Source organism: Zonotrichia albicollis, chromosome 4 (genome assembly GCF_047830755.1).
Source record: "Zonotrichia albicollis isolate bZonAlb1 chromosome 4, bZonAlb1.hap1, whole genome shotgun sequence".
Classification (NCBI taxonomy): Eukaryota; Metazoa; Chordata; class Aves; order Passeriformes; family Passerellidae; genus Zonotrichia; species Zonotrichia albicollis.
In genome coordinates, this window is record NC_133822.1 from 9,256,783 (window position 1) to 9,275,489 (window position 18,707).

Genomic DNA, 18,707 nt, shown 5'->3' on the forward strand with positions numbered 1-18,707 from the left:
GGTCTGAACAGGATGGAGCCAGGCTGCTCAGCCCCTCCCAGCCTTGTGCCTCCCACCCCTACGTGGGGCAAATAAAAGCTCCTTTATTCCACTGGAAGTGCCCCCTTTTCAGCGAGGTGTGTGCATGGCTTCCTTCCCTGCTAGGTCTTGCAGGTGATAATTAACACAGTGCAGTGCTATTTCCTAGCTGAAGCCAAGGTAGGGAAGCAGCTTTAGCCTCAGTATTTTTCTTTTCAGAGTCTTTTTCCTCATTTATTTTGGATCCGTTCATGGTGAGGAAGTTTTAGAAGGTGTTGGTCCTTAGCTGAAGTATCAAAGAACTAAACAAACTAGTAATTTTTTCCTTCTCTGACCAAATTTGTCTTACTTTTGAGGGGAGGAAGGAATAGGGGAGTCAAATTTGCTTTTTTTATTTCTGCTCATGGGACTGTTTGCTTCTGCTCTGTGTGACTGTGGGTCTTTTCAGCACAGGACCCTGATTGACATTGCATGTGTTACAGAGAGGAAGGATATTTCGTCAAGATTAATGGCAAGTTAGTTGGCCTCAAGTTCATTAACCTGAGCTAGACTGTTGGAAGGACTCTCTGTGGAAGCTGGAATTGTATTAGAGGATCATCATAAACTAAAAATATATGTGACAATCTGGCCGGATTGCAATGAATCTAAAGACAGAACAGGGTTGGCTCAAGCTCACAGACCAGCTGCCTCCAGTGTAAACTAACCGCCTTGTGAAAGCAAATGGTTTTTCACAGACATTATTCAAATAAAAGGGAAAAAGGGGGAAAAAAAGCCAACCAAAAAAACCCAAAGGTTCCCATTAGCAAAAAATGCCTAAATGAAAAAATGAGATTGTGAGCTATGGCCAAAGGCCCAAGTTTGGTGCTGATTCTCAATCAATTCAGCAAATGACAGTGCATTGACACAAGTGGTTTTTTAGTCAAATTTAATCTTGATTCTTCACAGTAATTTGCCTCAAGTAAATGAGCCCCAAATCCTTTGGTGAATTCCCTGTTGGCTGAGGCCCAGACCTTCAGGCCATGACTTCTCAACATACTTGCAGTGAGACTGGCTCCCACTTAATTGCTTCTTTTTGAAGTATGGTTTGTCACTATCATCCTGCTGAAGATGAACAGGGCTGGTGTCTCATCTTCATATATTCTTTCCCCTCCTCCCCTCCCCTTCTTTTCCCCTTCTTCCCCCTAAACAGATTTCTTAAAGGCAATTTAACCCTACCATAGTCTAATCCACATCAGTTCTTTGTGGTCCACCCTCAAATAGATGTGTTGGCACAGAAGTAAAGGCTTTCTCTTAGGATCTCATACTGTAATAAAGGGAAGGGAAAGATGAAACAGGCATTTCATGTTTGTCTGTTTTCTCTCCATGTCATCTCATGAACATGCACTCCCCTTGGCCAAGACCAATGCATTCAGACACAATGTGAGTGTTGAAGAGGGGACTGGGAAGAAAGAAGCTCAGTGTTCTGCAATAGGAGCTATGCTTTGGGCATTTTACAAATTATTTCCCTTTTTCACCATCGTGCTCTTGCACACTTCCTTGTCTTTTACTATTGACAGAAAGTCTGGAGGCTCAGAAAGCCCAAGTTTCATCTGAGACAGATTTCCTCTGTCAGAGAGAACTGTTTCCATCCTTTCGTGCCAGGAAGGATGATCTGCCTGCATCAGGAGGTGCTGAATTGGTTCTGGGTGCTGCTGTGGCTCAGAGTTGCCTGACCCAGAGCTGCAGGAGCTTGAATACCAGACCAGGGGCCCCAAGCTGTGCTGCATCTCTCATGGGCTTGTAAGGAACCTCTCCTTTGATGTCTGTGCAAGTGCTGGCTGATGTGGGCACTAGGATTGCTCTTTTAATCAGGCAGTTCCAGTACCTTTCAGAAAAGAATTTTCATGGCAAGTCATGAGCCATTAATCTCTCGACTAACCATAACATTTCTTTACTCCTTGGTTTTACAGCATTACTCAAACACTGATATTTGTCATTTCACCAGCTGTCCCCCTTGACCTCTAGCATCATGCACTTGCAGGAGGAAGTATCTGGTCTTACAAGTATTTTCATACTCTGACGTCTGTGATTTATTAACCATCAAGTTTTGCCTTCAGAACTCAAGATGCCATTTTAAATAATTTCACGTGCAAAAGTGGAGTTATTGGGCAAAAGGGATCCTTGATAGCTGGGTACAAAGGCCGCCAGGATTGCTGTTGCTGTTTTCTTTTCAACTACTGTGCTGTATGGCCTTGAGGAAATAGGTTCACTGCAGCTTTATGGTTCTGTTTTTGCATAGGGAAAATAAGGACAGTGATAATTGCTTTCATTTGTAAAACACTTCAAGATTTATGGAATAAGAATGACACTTATTAAATGAAAAGTGCTGCAAAGCTGGCTTAGTTGCACAGTGTGCTAACAAAATCTCATATCAGCCTATTGACCCCAGCCTGAAACACTCATTAAAGTTTATAGGACATTTTGGTGGATGAGTTGCAGTTATTCTGCTGGAAATATCATACTGAAAGCACTTTTAAATACATCATCTGCATTGACTGGTTTTTTCTATTAAAACTAAACACAACTGCTTGTTCCATCCAGTTTTCTTAGTTTATTTATGAAAATTTTGATGGGTATGTACTCATTGTTAACTCTGCTTGTACCCCCATGGCATCTGAGACATTACAGTTCATTCTAGTCAGAGCATAAACATAAAATAGCTGTTGTACTGAGATAAAAAGAGTTATAAAACATCAAGATATCCAGTGGACTGGTATGAACTAACAAGTTGCGTGGTCACTTTTGAATGGCAAATGTTCTTTTTGTTAATTTAATTTGTGCTTGAACTTTAGCTGTGCTAGACGCTGGTGTTTGAAAAGTTTACATATTTTTCCAATGTCAAAATGTGTAAATTTAGTATTAAAGAAACAAAACATTTTTACTTGTACTGGAGAAAAAAAAATACTTTTGTAGCAAAGAAATTAAATTAGCTGCTCTTTAAAGATAGATCTGGCTTGCTTACAGAATTATTGTTTATGCAGTAATGCAGGTCTACAGATGTTTTCCTTTTTTTCTTTCAGATAAAACTTGGATTGTTTGAAAAGTGGAGAGATATTTCACCGTGGTGAAAAAGAAGATACAGAAGAGGAGAGCAGAATGAGAGCTTTGCAAGTGCCTCATGCCTGCAGCTTGCTGTCTTTAGTGATGCTGTTCCTTCCAGTCACTGGAACGTCAAAACAAAATATCCCAAGACTGAAGCTTTCCTATAAAGGTAAACTTTTCAGCATTTTTTTCTGATTCTGCTGCTTTTGTTTTGATGTGATGTTGCCAGCAGTTCATTTGTATTACTTACCAGGAAAGCAAAACACAGTCCCAGAAATACATAATAGAAGCCTTAAGGATGGATGGATTCTGCCTGGGGATGGTATTAAATTCTGGGGGGGTTTTGTCATGTAGAGGCACATGTTTCTGAAATACAATTTTCTTTTTAAACTATTATTTCTGTTTGGTCCAAGAGGATATTAACAGACTATATAAACTAGAGGGAAGTGGTACTTGAAACACTCTGAGGTGCATTGGAGACATTTCCATGTGAGACATGGAGGACATTCACACCTTCCTAGAGTATTAGAGAAAGTCGAGAGCTGCCTCAAGTGTTTCAAGGGGGCTGACATTTATTTTTGTAATTCTTTTTCTATCACTACGTTGCTATGTTAAACTCTGCATATGTGGTTTTCTTTGTCCTTGCCTCTTTGGATCACAAAAGCATGTTTTCTCTGTGGAATTTCTTAGTCTTGTGTGAAGTTATTATTGAGAATGGTACCATCTGGGGAGTTTCAACACAGACATATATATGTATTAATGGACAATTTTTAAAAGAAGGTGGATTTCTCGTTCCTTTGAATGCAGAGTACACCTCCATAGGCACAGAGATGTGTCAGTGATGCTGTCTTCTTTAGCTAAAACAAATGCTTTCCAGTTAGTTATGTTTCAACTATGTCAGCACCCTGCCCTTATGGGAGCTATTTCTGCTCTGTTTTTCAAACTTATGTCTTCCTATGCCTCGCAGAATTGCACTCAGGATGGTGTGATGGGGCAGGCTGTAAAGCCTTCATCAGGGCTTATGATACGTTTATCATGAGTTAACACCCAGAGGAATTTATTGAGTAAGCAGAATGACATGCTATTTATTTACAAGCTTCTCTTTTGCTAGATTTGCATGCCACTGTGCATGCTATTCTGCTGTGTATAGATGTGTTTGGATGTGTTTGTGTGAGAGAGATGGAGGAAGCAAGATCAAGGGATCTTGACAACATTTTTATAAATTCAGGAAACAGTTGCACTCACTGAAGCCAATGAATACAGAAACTGAAAGACATGACATGAGTTATGAAAGTTAGCAGTAAAACCCTCCTTACATACAGCCAGCCTTCTCACAGCTAGGCCTTTTGAGATAATTCCCAAAAGCAGCATATACCATATGGCAGTGGCATTTATTGTGGATTCGACACTCACGATTAGTGAATTCCTCTCAACTTCAAAAGCAGATAGCCTTTGGCAAAATCCTGATGGATGCCTTTGGCAGGTAAAGAGGGGGAGAAAGAAAAATTATTGAGGTCAACACAGGGAAAAAAGAAATGGCTGAAATCTTAGTTTGAAATAGTGGCAGAGACCTGCTGGGAGCAGTTGGGAAAATGCCTGAGCTCGTTTAGAAAGACAATGAGCAGATGATTGATATTTAGGCCCTGACCCAAACTTTTATTAGCAACTTTATAAACCTTTCAGTTTGGCTTGAGGGATACCGTTTCCTGTCCGAACTTATCCACCTATATCCCTGTAGGGGGGGAAAATCAACAACAGATACAGACGCAAAATAGCACATAAATCTTAATTTGGACAGGTGTGATGGAACTGAAAAGCCAGAAGAAAGAGAATTATGAGAATTTATTGTGCCGTGTCTTACTTTTCTGGGAGGGTGGAAGGTGTGTATTTTTCCACATGGAGCAAGAAAATATTCACTTGTTTTTTCACACTGATGTATTGTAAATTATACCAGTAAGGCTTATCATAATTAAACCATCTTTTTGTTGTTGATAACAGGATGTCAGATGTACTGAATATTTAATAAAGTTGTCAGAATTAAGTCTACCTTCCTTCCCCCAAGTGTTTCAGACAAAGTAATTCCATGGTTTCTGTGAGTAAGATATAGGAGAAATGAGCTGTCTTGCCAGTTCTCATAAAATTGTTAGTCATGTCACTGACAAGTCCTGGCATCTCTGTTCTTTGGAATTAAGACTTGAAATATCATTAGGAGGAGAATGCAGGATTCTTTCCTTTCTTTGTGGAAAACATGAAAAATGGACACACCAGGCAACTCCAAAAACCTGCTCACATGCATGTCTGAAGGGAAGGTTTAATTCCCTTCAAGGTGCAGTGTGTTTATGGCATATGTCCATCTTCCAGAAGAGCTGAGCATTTGCTGGGGCAGGAAAGCTGAAAGTAAGCAAGATTTTCCTCTGTAGTTACTGAATGTCCCAGCTGCATCAGTCAGTGGTGGATGGGTAAGAGGGGAGAAGGTGGGGTGGTTACAGATACGTCAGGATAACTGCAGGAGTGCTTCAAGAAACCACAGCATGTCACAGCTCCTTTGTGTTCAGACAGCAATTAAAATTTTAGACCGTCTCTTAATGGCAGTTACGGATTTTCATCTTCTCTGGGTTTTTATCTTAAGAACTGGGAATCTGTGCTGGAAATGTTAAGATATTCCAGTGAGTGATGTGGGGATCAATGCAATATCATGTGATGGATTTTCTTTATTGTGTGCCCCAGTCTAAAAATATGTTCTAAAAAATCATGAATGTATAAAACTAAAACTACACACAATTCAATTGAAATATGTTGTAATACAGAATCAAAGTCATATATTTTCCACCTGTGTTAATGTAATACGCTATAATCTTTAAATTACATATCTCATCCTTTATTCCCACATTTTCCCTGGTCCATTAGTTGAAAAATTCGCTTCTTCACTTAGACTTAACTTCTAGATACTGGTTCATGTCATTACTCTCCTAGAAGTTGTCACTGCTCTTGTGATGTTTTTAGGGTGCTCTCACTCCATAAACCTTACTTAATCTATGTTTCTTACATACTTCTACAAGTTTGAGGTGCTTTTATTGTTATGTTATAGATTTAATATATGGACGAGCTAAGAAACTGTCTTCTAATAGAAGATGCCCATGTTTAGAAAACCAGGGGATGAGTTTTGAGTACTATTCCTTATTTTAATACTCTGTCTAGCACTGCCTTCAGTCTAAGAGAAACTGTGTGTTTATCACTAATGCTCATGCAGCTGGAGATAACCTGTGACCTTCATCCAAACTGTAGAACTCCTCAAACACAGAAGTGATGTTCAGCTTCCCTAGGCAGCACATGCTTGTTTTCTGCTGCCTCATTTAACAGCCTCATTCCAACCTCTAGAGCAGATGCAGGTTTTCATATACCAATCTCATTCATTAATGTCATTTTCAGGACAGCATCACTTACTAAGGAATGGAAGAGTTTGTGTCCTAGTTCATATATGATTAATTCATACTGTGTAGACAGTCTTGTTTCTGTCTATCTTCTGAGTAATAATCTTTTTAAATTAATTGAGAGGTACTTGCATACATATTTTCTGAGTGTTTCTCTAGGTTCTACTTTATAAGGAAGAGTAGAGCACAGCCAAACCAGAAGGTTGATTGCCTTCTAAGGAAAAGAAAACAAAAATTAAACATTTTTCAATTTGTGGCTATCCTAAAATTTCCCTGCAGAAATGCAGATTTATAATTGCACATTTAACCCTATTGATTTCATTTACTTTACTGCTTTTCATGGACATCTTAGTTAGTGTAGTCTTTGTTCTCAGTGAATGCATTTATTTTACAAAAGTGTGCACCCTGGTTTATTGGCTGGGGGGGATGCCCCAGCCAAGATTTGAATGTTGGCACCAGTGACATCCATAAACATATGTCATTCCTGTGTGGGAATGTGGCCATGCCCCAGAGCAAGCCTTGCTTGCTGTGAACGGTGGTGACATGGTGAGATGACCAGGAATCCTGCATTGTGACACAATACATAGGGAAAAGCATGCCTGAAGGTAACCTTTGGCTTTTAAAACAGGATTTACTTAGCACTGTTAAAAACAACTATGGTAGTGATTTAAATCTAATAAACAAGAGCATTATTCTCAGCTGATTTGTTTTTCTCCACATTGAATGAATTAAGATGCAGTCTCACTCCCACTGAAGTCATGGCAAGTGTTTGGCCACTGAAGTAAATTGAAGCAAGATCAAATTCACACTCCTCACTTTTTTCATCTTACATAAGTAAACTAAAGACAGGCAGTTCTTTCTCCTCTGCTGAAGGATGACAGTGCTAAATCATCAGCTCCACATGGAAATTAGCCACGTTTAAGGATTGTTTAGTTTCATGCAGTGTTTTGCACACAGGATTTTCTTCCCTCTAAGAGTGATCCATTCTTTAAACATGGTGAAAAAGCAAACAGAGAACATTTTGCTGCCAGGAATTCTTTTGAAAATTTGACTGGATGAGTACACTTGCTTAATGTTCAAAAATGGTCCTTTGAACATGCTACTTTACAATGTCAGGCATTCTGTTCTCTATATTGTTTTTGCTTTAAACCTGTTTCATTTTATAACTGATGAGATGCTTGACTGTTGCATCAGAGCAGTTAGTTTGCTAAGTTTCAGTACAGCTGGCTTATTTCCATGTCATGCATCATTTAATTATCCATATAAAACATAGTTAAAGCTGTACACCTCCTTGAGCCTCACTTAAACTGTCTGTGACACTGCAGTAATCCCAGTACTGTGATGGGGTGTTGCACAACTATGACTGGTTGGAACTGTGGTAAATGCAAGAGAGCCCAGAAATGAGTTTGCATTTTGCAGCTGTGCTTGCTCTGCTGGAAGAGGAAGTAAAACCAGAAAAAGCCCTGCTCCTGTGGTAGTACCAGTAGCTGTAAATCTGAATGCTTATGAAAATCAAGGAAAATGTGCTGAGTGAAGAAGTGGTGTTTTCCTCTTCTTTGTTATTTATTTGATTTTTGATGGGTTGTTATGTCTCAGAAAAATCTCTCAGATTCCTTTGCAGAAAAACCCGAAGTGTTTATGTGAGAATGAAGACCCTACTACTGGAAGATTGTATAGTTGCGCAAAAGACTGTGCCTGTTTTGTCACAAAAATGCTTTCTGGATGCAGTGATCATTGAGAATTAAAATATACCCTAGCTTGACAATGGATGGGCACTGCTGTCCATGCAAAGAAAGTCTCTTGTATATGCAGTAATCTAAATATAAATGTGAAGGCATATTATATTATGTGAAGGCACAATTTAGTAATAGGAAAACCAGAAAATTTCTTACAGACATTTTTTTCTTTTTTTAAGCTAGTGAACTTGAAGGTCAGATCCAACTATATGTTGCATTTTCTGCCCTATAATTATCATATATATATATAATGTCCTGGAGAGCAGCTTCCAGTCACTGACATCAACAGTTTATATAGCACTTGAACTAAGAATAACCTTGAAGAACTGACCCATATCTACCTTTTAAGTGTAAACTGTAGCTCACTACAGTATTTATGATTTCATAGTCACAGAAGGGCCTCAATTGGATAAAAGAAGAATTGTGTTCAAAAAATACAGAACTATTCTGCTGAGTGTTCACTTGATTAAATCTTGGAAAATGAGAGGAAACAAAACTGAAAGAGTGATGCTTGGCAAATAATTTTTGCTCCCTTGTAAAAAGAAGGATGGGACAGAATCAAAAACAGTTTCCCTAGAAGAAAAGGGGAAGATACATGATAAGTGGCATCAGCTGGAAAGATGGCACAAAACTCTTTCTTTGACTGCTTTTACTAATGACATCTGTTAAGCAAATCCAATTCAGAGCAGTTTGAGCAATCCCAGCATTGTTCTCATTCTACTCATTATGGGATGGCGTGATCCGCCTGACATCAGTAAGTGTAGCAGTGGACATCTGTAGTCACTGTTCAAGTTTTCAAGTCACATACTGTTTCCCTTTCCGCCCTCCCCATTTCTGCAGTTCTATTTATAGATGAATCCCCCAAAAAAGGGCTGAGGAATATAATCTCTCCTGTATTCACAGTCCTTTGGAGATAAATACACAAAGAGATGGCAGAAATAGACAGAAGTTCCCGTATCAGTCAGAAAGATTAGTTAACTCTGAGTGAGACAATTTTGAAGTTGGCGGGAGTTGCAGAGGTACATCTTTGCACAAATTTGAAAAAACAGACATTCTACTTTCTGAAAATCCTGTCTATACCAGAATTTCCCACGGTATTGAACCATAGACTTTGAGAGCTAAGAGGTTATTGAAGGGACTCAAATATTGAAATTTAGTTAGTTGGCATTTTTAGGATGGTATTAAATCTTCAAGTGCATCAACCAAGCAACCTGGATTTCTTTGAGAAAGATTTCTCACTAAATCTGTAACAGAGCATTAACCTATATGAGATTCTGCCCCAAAAGGAATAAATATAAATACAAATAATAAAAAATGTCCCCCACCAGTATTAGCTAAAACCATAAACTTGTATACCGAGAACATCTGTGGGTCATGTCACCCAAATTTATATTTGACAAGAGTTGCGTGGCAGGGCGCTTGTGCCTGCTTTGTCAAGGGAAGCTCTGGGGTTGCCAGGTTCCTGAGTGATGGGTCTGCACTTGGTGTCTGTGGGGGCTTTGGGTGCCCAGGGCCATGATGAGTTCCCTGAGCGGGCTGGGGAGGGCGGGCAGGGCTGGCCTGTGATGCGCTCTGGGTTCTGTGACATCACAGGGGCCGTGTCACAATGGGGGCAGGTATAAAAGGCCTCAGCGTGTGCCGCTGCCCCAGTAGAGCCTGGGCAAGCGGTGAGTGCACAGCAGTGAGGAGACAGGGCTGGGAGAGGCCAGGAGCTGCAGAAGGGCTGGAGCAGAAGCTCCGGTACCGGGCCGTGCGTTCTGGCCCCGCAACCAGGGCCCGGCCCCGGCGGCAGCGCCTTGCTGAGGGCGCGGTGCTTGCTGGGGCAGCGGTGCAGGCCTGGCCGCCCGCCAGCTGCCGGGGACCCTCTCCTTCCTGCTGCCACTTCCCTGCGGGTCCTGTGCCCCACTGTCTGTCTCCATTCCGGCCCCACTGAACCCCTGCTGTGTGTCCTCCTGCAGACCATGGCTTTACTGCCATTGATCGTCGTGCTTGTGCAAAGCCTGATCCAGTACCCCCAGCCGGCTGGGGATGGGCTGGATGAGGCCACGCACCAGCGAATCAAGGAGCGTCAGGAACTGCTGGACCACGAGATGGCTCGGCTGCTACAGGAGCTGGAGGAGCAGGACAAGGGCTGGGGCGCCGTGCTCTTTGGTGCCCTGCAGCAGCAGTGGCCATTTTGGGTCCTTGCTGGAGTCCTGCTCCTCTTGGGCCTGTGGTTTAGCTGCAGGAGAAGGAGCGGTGAGGCCAGCAACAGTGATGTACGTGAAGGTGAAGACAGCGTAGATGGACAGGAAGAATGTACGGAGGTGAAGGTGCAGGAAAGCAGCGATGCCAGTGAACAGAGAAGCAGAGGAAAAGAAGACCATGATGGTGGCAAGGGAGAAAGTGGCAGTGGTGAAATGGAAGACCGAGAAAAGACCGGATATGCGGGGAATGAGCAAGGCATCCGTTTAGTGGACCGCATAGAGTGGCCTGTGGAGGACCTGGAGAGAGGCTGCTCAGTGACAGCAGAGCTGATGGAGAGCTTGACGCGTGTCTTTGTGGACAGCGTGAGCAATAGCTTCTACCCAGTGCCTCAAGAAGCCATCGGGGTGGGCAGTGCCTTTGAGGGTTGGAGTCCCCGTGACTGGGATGGGGTGTACCGTGTGCTGGTCCCACTGAATCCCCCACCCGGGCACGCCTTCCACCTGGAGTTGAACAGCGCAGGGCAGGTGGCAGCAAGGACCTTCAACGTCTGTGTGGAGCTGGTGTGCACGTGCGAGAAGGAGCAGCTGGCAGAGAAGCCGTTGTGCTTCCTGCACCACTCGCGGAAGGAGCTGCGGCGGAAGCAGAAGCGCAGCCTCCTAGGGACACTCTGCACCGGCTCCTACCTGGACGTGGCAAAAACCTCCCACTGGTTCTGCCAGTTGGTGAGAAGCTCGTGGCTGCAAGTGCCTCAGTGGCACTCATGGCACTTGGTGTTTCAGCCGTGCAGCCGGTCTTGCCAATTGCAGCTGAGCAAAGGCAGGGAGAGCCTGACGGTGGAGATGCTCTTTGGGGTGCGCCGAGGGGACTCTGACATCTTTGTGGTCAGCCAGCCCACCAAGGCCACCATGATGGCAAGCACAGCGTGGGCCGAGATGTACGCTGTGGCAGAGGCGAAATTCTTCCAGCACATCGCCAGGCAGCTGCCGTGTGAGAGCTTGCACCTGAAATGCCTGCAGCTCTTCACCTGCATCCTGAGGGACACAGGTTTTTCCAGCTCTACCTGGAAGACTGTGGTCATGCACGTGCTGACCACAGTACCGCTGTCCCGGTGGCACAGGAGAGCATTTGCACGGCGGCTGTGGGACATCATGGCGTACCTGGACCGCTGCCTGCAGCTGACACACCTGAGGCACTTTGTGCTGGGCAATGAGAGGCTTCCTGCAGAGATCAGCTTGCCACCAGTCATGCGAGGGCTTGTGCCACCCAACCTCTTTGAGCACCTGGCCCGAGATCCGGCCGCCCACAGAGAGGCAAAGCAAGCTTATGGTCGGCTGCGATTTCGCCTCGGGGTGCTGCTCTCCAGCCACTGAGAAGAGTTCCCTGCACAGAGCAGTGATGGGGTGTCACATCCGATGGCAGCCACCTGAACTCTGCATAGCTGGTACATTTGTCACTGGCCATCCTGAAGCTGCTTTCCTGCCCCTGAGGAAGCAAGATGCAGCACATGGATTCGCTGTGCAGACACATCTCTGGATGGCCTTGCCCTTCACCTTCCAGTTCCAACAGTGCTGCTGACCACGTCGGTGAGGGAGAAACCTGCTCCACCTGCACATCCGCATGGAAGACAGTGAAGCGGATAGAGGTTGCTTAGAAGACGTTGAAGACAGCAACCTAGCCATATGGTTATGGTCATAGTGAAGTTAATTTGTTTTAGCTGTAGTATTAGTTGTAGTTGTAGTTGTGCATCTAACTGTAGCTGTAGCTTTAGTTCTAGTTCTAACTTTAGCTGTATCTGTGGCATTAGTTGTGCATGTAACTGTAGCTGTATCTTTAGTTTTAGTTCTAACTGTAGCTGTAAGTGTAGCATTAGTTGTGCATGTAACTGTAGCTGTAGCTTTCATTGTAGTTGTAGCTGTAGCTCTAATTAGACTTGTTTATTAGCATTCATTCCAAAGGCCGTTTAGTGTTGGTTTTGCCGCATTAGCCTTAGTTTAGAGAATAGAACTGCAGTTCTATAGTGCCATGTCTCCTTTCAATAATATTTGGATATCTATGCTTGAAAAATTAATAAAAAGTAATAAATTTCACAAATTGCCTGAAATGCGTCATTCTTTGTATTTAACTCTCTGTATCGTAGAGAATGTCCTTCCTATATCCTTATATGAAATAAAGACTTTCTGCAAACAGGGATGTTGTATATATTAAGTATGTGGTCTCTACGTGACATCCTGCCCCAAAAGGAATAAGTATAAATACAAATAATAAAAAATGTCCCCCACCAGTATTAGCTAAAACCATAAACTTGTATACCGAGAACATCTGTGGGTCATGTCACCCAAATTTATATTTGACAAGAGTTGCGTGGCAGGGCGCTTGTGCCTGCTTTGTCAAGGGAAGCTCTGGGGTTGCCAGGTTCCTGAGTGATGGGTCTGCACTTGGTGTCTGTGGGGGCTTTGGGTGCCCAGGGCCATGATGAGTTCCCTGAGCGGGCTGGGGAGGGCGGGCGGGGCTGGCCTGTGATGCGCTCTGGGTTCTGTGACATCACAGGGGCCGTGTCACAATGGGGGCAGGTATAAAAGGCCTCAGCGTGTGCCGCTGCCCCAGTAGAGCCTGGGCAAGCGGTGAGTGCACAGCAGTGAGGAGACAGGGCTGGGAGAGGCCAGGAGCTGCAGAAGGGCTGGAGCAGAAGCTCCGGTACCGGGCCGTGCGTTCTGGCCCCGCAACCAGGGCCCGGCCCCGGCGGCAGCGCCTTGCTGAGGGCGCGGTGCTTGCTGGGGCAGCGGTGCAGGCCTGGCCGCCCGCCAGCTGCCGGGGACCCTCTCCTTCCTGCTGCCACTTCCCTGCGGGTCCTGTGCCCCACTGTCTGTCTCCATTCCGGCCCCACTGAACCCCTGCTGTGTGTCCTCCTGCAGACCATGGCTTTACTGCCATTGATCGTCGTGCTTGTGCAAAGCCTGATCCAGTACCCCCAGCCGGCTGGGGATGGGCTGGATGAGGCCACGCACCAGCGAATCAAGGAGCGTCAGGAACTGCTGGACCACGAGATGGCTCGGCTGCTACAGGAGCTGGAGGAGCAGGACAAGGGCTGGGGCGCCGTGCTCTTTGGTGCCCTGCAGCAGCAGTGGCCATTTTGGGTCCTTGCTGGAGTCCTGCTCCTCTTGGGCCTGTGGTTTAGCTGCAGGAGAAGGAGCGGTGAGGCCAGCAACAGTGATGTACGTGAAGGTGAAGACAGCGTAGATGGACAGGAAGAATGTACGGAGGTGAAGGTGCAGGAAAGCAGCGATGCCAGTGAACAGAGAAGCAGAGGAAAAGAAGACCATGATGGTGGCAAGGGAGAAAGTGGCAGTGGTGAAATGGAAGACCGAGAAAAGACCGGATATGCGGGGAATGAGCAAGGCATCCGTTTAGTGGACCGCATAGAGTGGCCTGTGGAGGACCTGGAGAGAGGCTGCTCAGTGACAGCAGAGCTGATGGAGAGCTTGACGCGTGTCTTTGTGGACAGCGTGAGCAATAGCTTCTACCCAGTGCCTCAAGAAGCCATCGGGGTGGGCAGTGCCTTTGAGGGTTGGAGTCCCCGTGATTGGGATGGGGTGTACCGTGTGCTGGTCCCACTGAATCCCCCACCCGGGCACGCCTTCCACCTGGAGTTGAACAGCGCAGGGCAGGTGGCAGCAAGGACCTTCAACGTCTGTGTGGAGCTGGTGTGCACGTGCGAGAAGGAGCAGCTGGCAGAGAAGCCGTTGTGCTTCCTGCACCACTCGCGGAAGGAGCTGCGGCGGAAGCAGAAGCGCAGCCTCCTAGGGACACTCTGCACCGGCTCCTACCTGGACGTGGCAAAAACCTCCCACTGGTTCTGCCAGTTGGTGAGAAGCTCGTGGCTGCAAGTGCCTCAGTGGCACTCATGGCACTTGGTGTTTCAGCCGTGCAGCCGGTCTTGCCAATTGCAGCTGAGCAAAGGCAGGGAGAGCCTGACGGTGGAGATGCTCTTTGGGGTGCGCCGAGGGGACTCTGACATCTTTGTGGTCAGCCAGCCCACCAAGGCCACCATGATGGCAAGCACAGCGTGGGCCGAGATGTACGCTGTGGCAGAGGCGAAATTCTTCCAGCACATCGCCAGGCAGCTGCCGTGTGAGAGCTTGCACCTGAAATGCCTGCAGCTCTTCACCTGCATCCTGAGGGACACAGGTTTTTCCAGCTCTACCTGGAAGACTGTGGTCATGCACGTGCTGACCACAGTACCGCTGTCCCGGTGGCACAGGAGAGCATTTGCACGGCGGCTGTGGGACATCATGGCGTACCTGGACCGCTGCCTGCAGCTGACACACCTGAGGCACTTTGTGCTGGGCAATGAGAGGCTTCCTGCAGAGATCAGCTTGCCACCAGTCATGCGAGGGCTTGTGCCACCCAACCTCTTTGAGCACCTGGCCCGAGATCCGGCCGCCCACAGAGAGGCAAAGCAAGCTTATGGTCGGCTGCGATTTCGCCTCGGGGTGCTGCTCTCCAGCCACTGAGAAGAGTTCCCTGCACAGAGCAGTGATGGGGTGTCACATCCGATGGCAGCCACCTGAACTCTGCATAGCTGGTACATTTGTCACTGGCCATCCTGAAGCTGCTTTCCTGCCCCTGAGGAAGCAAGATGCAGCACATGGATTCGCTGTGCAGACACATCTCTGGATGGCCTTGCCCTTCACCTTCCAGTTCCAACAGTGCTGCTGACCACGTCGGTGAGGGAGAAACCTGCTCCACCTGCACATCCGCATGGAAGACAGTGAAGCGGATAGAGGTTGCTTAGAAGACGTTGAAGACAGCAACCTAGCCATATGGTTATGGTCATAGTGAAGTTAATTTGTTTTAGCTGTAGTATTAGTTGTAGTTGTAGTTGTGCATCTAACTGTAGCTGTAGCTTTAGTTCTAGTTCTAACTTTAGCTGTATCTGTGGCATTAGTTGTGCATGTAACTGTAGCTGTATCTTTAGTTTTAGTTCTAACTGTAGCTGTAAGTGTAGCATTAGTTGTGCATGTAACTGTAGCTGTAGCTTTCATTGTAGTTGTAGCTGTAGCTCTAATTAGACTTGTTTATTAGCATTCATTCCAAAGGCCGTTTAGTGTTGGTTTTGCCGCATTAGCCTTAGTTTAGAGAATAGAACTGCAGTTCTATAGTGCCATGTCTCCTTTCAATAATATTTGGATATCTATGCTTGAAAAATTAATAAAAAGTAATAAATTTCACAAATTGCCTGAAATGCGTCATTCTTTGTATTTAACTCTCTGTATCGTAGAGAATGTCCTTCCTATATCCTTATATGAAATAAAGACTTTCTGCAAACAGGGATGTTGTATATATTAAGTATGTGGTCTCTACGTGACATCCTGCCCCAAAAGGAATAAGTATAAATACAAATAATAAAAAATGTCCCCCACCAGTATTAGCTAAAACCATAAACTTGTATACCGAGAACATCTGTGGGTCATGTCACCCAAATTTATATTTGACAAGAGTTGCGTGGCAGGGCGCTTGTGCCTGCTTTGTCAAGGGAAGCTCTGGGGTTGCCAGGTTCCTGAGTGATGGGTCTGCACTTGGTGTCTGTGGGGGCTTTGGGTGCCCAGGGCCATGATGAGTTCCCTGAGCGGGCTGGGGAGGGCGGGCGGGGCTGGCCTGTGATGCGCTCTGGGTTCTGTGACATCACAGGGGCCGTGTCACAATGGGGGCAGGTATAAAAGGCCTCAGCGTGTGCCGCTGCCCCAGTAGAGCCTGGGCAAGCGGTGAGTGCACAGCAGTGAGGAGACAGGGCTGGGAGAGGCCAGGAGCTGCAGAAGGGCTGGAGCAGAAGCTCCGGTACCGGGCCGTGCGTTCTGGCCCCGCAACCAGGGCCCGGCCCCGGCGGCAGCGCCTTGCTGAGGGCGCGGTGCTTGCTGGGGCAGCGGTGCAGGCCTGGCCGCCCGCCAGCTGCCGGGGACCCTCTCCTTCCTGCTGCCACTTCCCTGCGGGTCCTGTGCCCCACTGTCTGTCTCCATTCCGGCCCCACTGAACCCCTGCTGTGTGTCCTCCTGCAGACCATGGCTTTACTGCCATTGATCGTCGTGCTTGTGCAAAGCCTGATCCAGTACCCCCAGCCGGCTGGGGATGGGCTGGATGAGGCCACGCACCAGCGAATCAAGGAGCGTCAGGAACTGCTGGACCACGAGATGGCTCGGCTGCTACAGGAGCTGGAGGAGCAGGACAAGGGCTGGGGCGCCGTGCTCTTTGGTGCCCTGCAGCAGCAGTGGCCATTTTGGGTCCTTGCTGGAGTCCTGCTCCTCTTGGGCCTGTGGTTTAGCTGCAGGAGAAGGAGCGGTGAGGCCAGCAACAGTGATGTACGTGAAGGTGAAGACAGCGTAGATGGACAGGAAGAATGTACGGAGGTGAAGGTGCAGGAAAGCAGCGATGCCAGTGAACAGAGAAGCAGAGGAAAAGAAGACCATGATGGTGGCAAGGGAGAAAGTGGCAGTGGTGAAATGGAAGACCGAGAAAAGACCGGATATGCGGGGAATGAGCAAGGCATCCGTTTAGTGGACCGCATAGAGTGGCCTGTGGAGGACCTGGAGAGAGGCTGCTCAGTGACAGCAGAGCTGATGGAGAGCTTGACGCGTGTCTTTGTGGACAGCGTGAGCAATAGCTTCTACCCAGTGCCTCAAGAAGCCATCGGGGTGGGCAGTGCCTTTGAGGGTTGGAGTCCCCGTGACTGGGATGGGGTGTACCGTGTGCTGGTCCCACTGAATCCCCCACCCGGGCACGCCTTCCACCTGGAGTTGAACAGCGCAGGGCAGGTGGCAGCAAGGACCTTCAACGTCTGTGTGGAGCTGGTGTGCACGTGCGAGAAGGAGCAGCTGGCAGAGAAGCCGTTGTGCTTCCTGCACCACTCGCGGAAGGAGCTGCGGCGGAAGCAGAAGCGCAGCCTCCTAGGGACACTCTGCACCGGCTCCTACCTGGACGTGGCAAAAACCTCCCACTGGTTCTGCCAGTTGGTGAGAAGCTCGTGGCTGCAAGTGCCTCAGTGGCACTCATGGCACTTGGTGTTTCAGCCGTGCAGCCGGTCTTGCCAATTGCAGCTGAGCAAAGGCAGGGAGAGCCTGACGGTGGAGATGCTCTTTGGGGTGCGCCGAGGGGACTCTGACATCTTTGTGGTCAGCCAGCCCACCAAGGCCACCATGATGGCAAGCACAGCGTGGGCCGAGATGTACGCTGTGGCAGAGGCGAAATTCTTCCAGCACATCGCCAGGCAGCTGCCGTGTGAGAGCTTGCACCTGAAATGCCTGCAGCTCTTCACCTGCATCCTGAGGGACACAGGTTTTTCCAGCTCTACCTGGAAGACTGTGGTCATGCACGTGCTGACCACAGTACCGCTGTCCCGGTGGCACAGGAGAGCATTTGCACGGCGGCTGTGGGACATCATGGCGTACCTGGACCGCTGCCTGCAGCTGACACACCTGAGGCACTTTGTGCTGGGCAATGAGAGGCTTCCTGCAGAGATCAGCTTGCCACCAGTCATGCGAGGGCTTGTGCCACCCAACCTCTTTGAGCACCTGGCCCGAGATCCGGCCGCCCACAGAGAGGCAAAGCAAGCTTATGGTCGGCTGCGATTTCGCCTCGGGGTGCTGCTCTCCAGCCACTGAGAAGAGTTCCCTGCACAGAGCAGTGATGGGGTGTCACATCCGATGGCAGCCACCTGAACTCTGCATAGCTGGTACATTTGTCACTGGCCATCCTGAAGCTGCTTTCCTGCCCCTGAGGAAGCAAGATGCAGCACATGGATTCGCTGTGCAGACACATCTCTGGATGGCCTTGCCCTTCACCTTCCAGTTCCAACAGTGCTGCTGACCACGTCGGTGAGGGAGAAACCTGCTCCACCTGCACATCCGCATGGAAGACAGTGAAGCGGATAGAGGTTGCTTAGAAGACGTTGAAGACAGCAACCTAGCCATATGGTTATGGTCATAGTGAAGTTAATTTGTTTTAGCTGTAGCATTAGTTGTAGTTGTAGTTGTGCATCTAACTGTAGCTGTAGCTTTAGTTCTAGTTCTAACTTTAGCTGTATCTGTGGCATTAGTTGTGCATGTAACTGTAGCTGTATCTTTAGTTTTAGTTCTAACTGTAGCTGTAAGTGTAGCATTAGTTGTGCATGTAACTGTAGCTGTAGCTTTCATTGTAGTTGTAGCTGTAGCTCTAATTAGACTTGTTTATTAGCATTCATTCCAAAGGCCGTTTAGTGTTGGTT

At 47.1% G+C, this 18,707-nt stretch overlaps 4 protein-coding genes across 5 annotated transcripts in view; all 4 read left to right on the top strand.

Moving 5' to 3' along the window:
- Positions 1-18,707, top strand: part of SEMA3D (semaphorin 3D) — a 145,245-nt gene that overhangs the window by 38,410 nt on the left and 88,128 nt on the right. For both annotated transcript variants that reach the window (XM_074538772.1, XM_074538771.1), the window contains exon 2: positions 3,078-3,268. In XM_074538772.1, the coding sequence (XP_074394873.1) occupies positions 3,154-3,268 (115 nt within the window). In that variant the 5' untranslated portion in view covers positions 3,078-3,153. The remainder of the gene's footprint in view (positions 1-3,077; positions 3,269-18,707) is intronic.
- LOC141728918 (inositol 1,4,5-trisphosphate receptor-interacting protein-like 1) lies at positions 9,835-12,147 on the top strand. Its single transcript, XM_074540228.1, has one exon. It carries the CDS (start codon positions 10,228-10,230, stop codon positions 11,821-11,823), a length of 1,596 nt encoding a protein of 531 aa, XP_074396329.1. The 5' UTR covers positions 9,835-10,227; the 3' UTR covers positions 11,824-12,147.
- On the top strand, positions 12,197-15,288 carry LOC141728743 (inositol 1,4,5-trisphosphate receptor-interacting protein-like 1). The gene has a single exon (XM_074538770.1). The coding sequence runs from the start codon at positions 13,369-13,371 to the stop codon at positions 14,962-14,964; it is 1,596 nt and encodes a 531-aa protein (XP_074394871.1). The 5' UTR covers positions 12,197-13,368; the 3' UTR covers positions 14,965-15,288.
- LOC141728745 (inositol 1,4,5-trisphosphate receptor-interacting protein-like 1) lies at positions 15,382-18,105 on the top strand. Its single transcript, XM_074538774.1, has one exon. It carries the CDS (start codon positions 16,510-16,512, stop codon positions 18,103-18,105), a length of 1,596 nt encoding a protein of 531 aa, XP_074394875.1. The 5' UTR covers positions 15,382-16,509.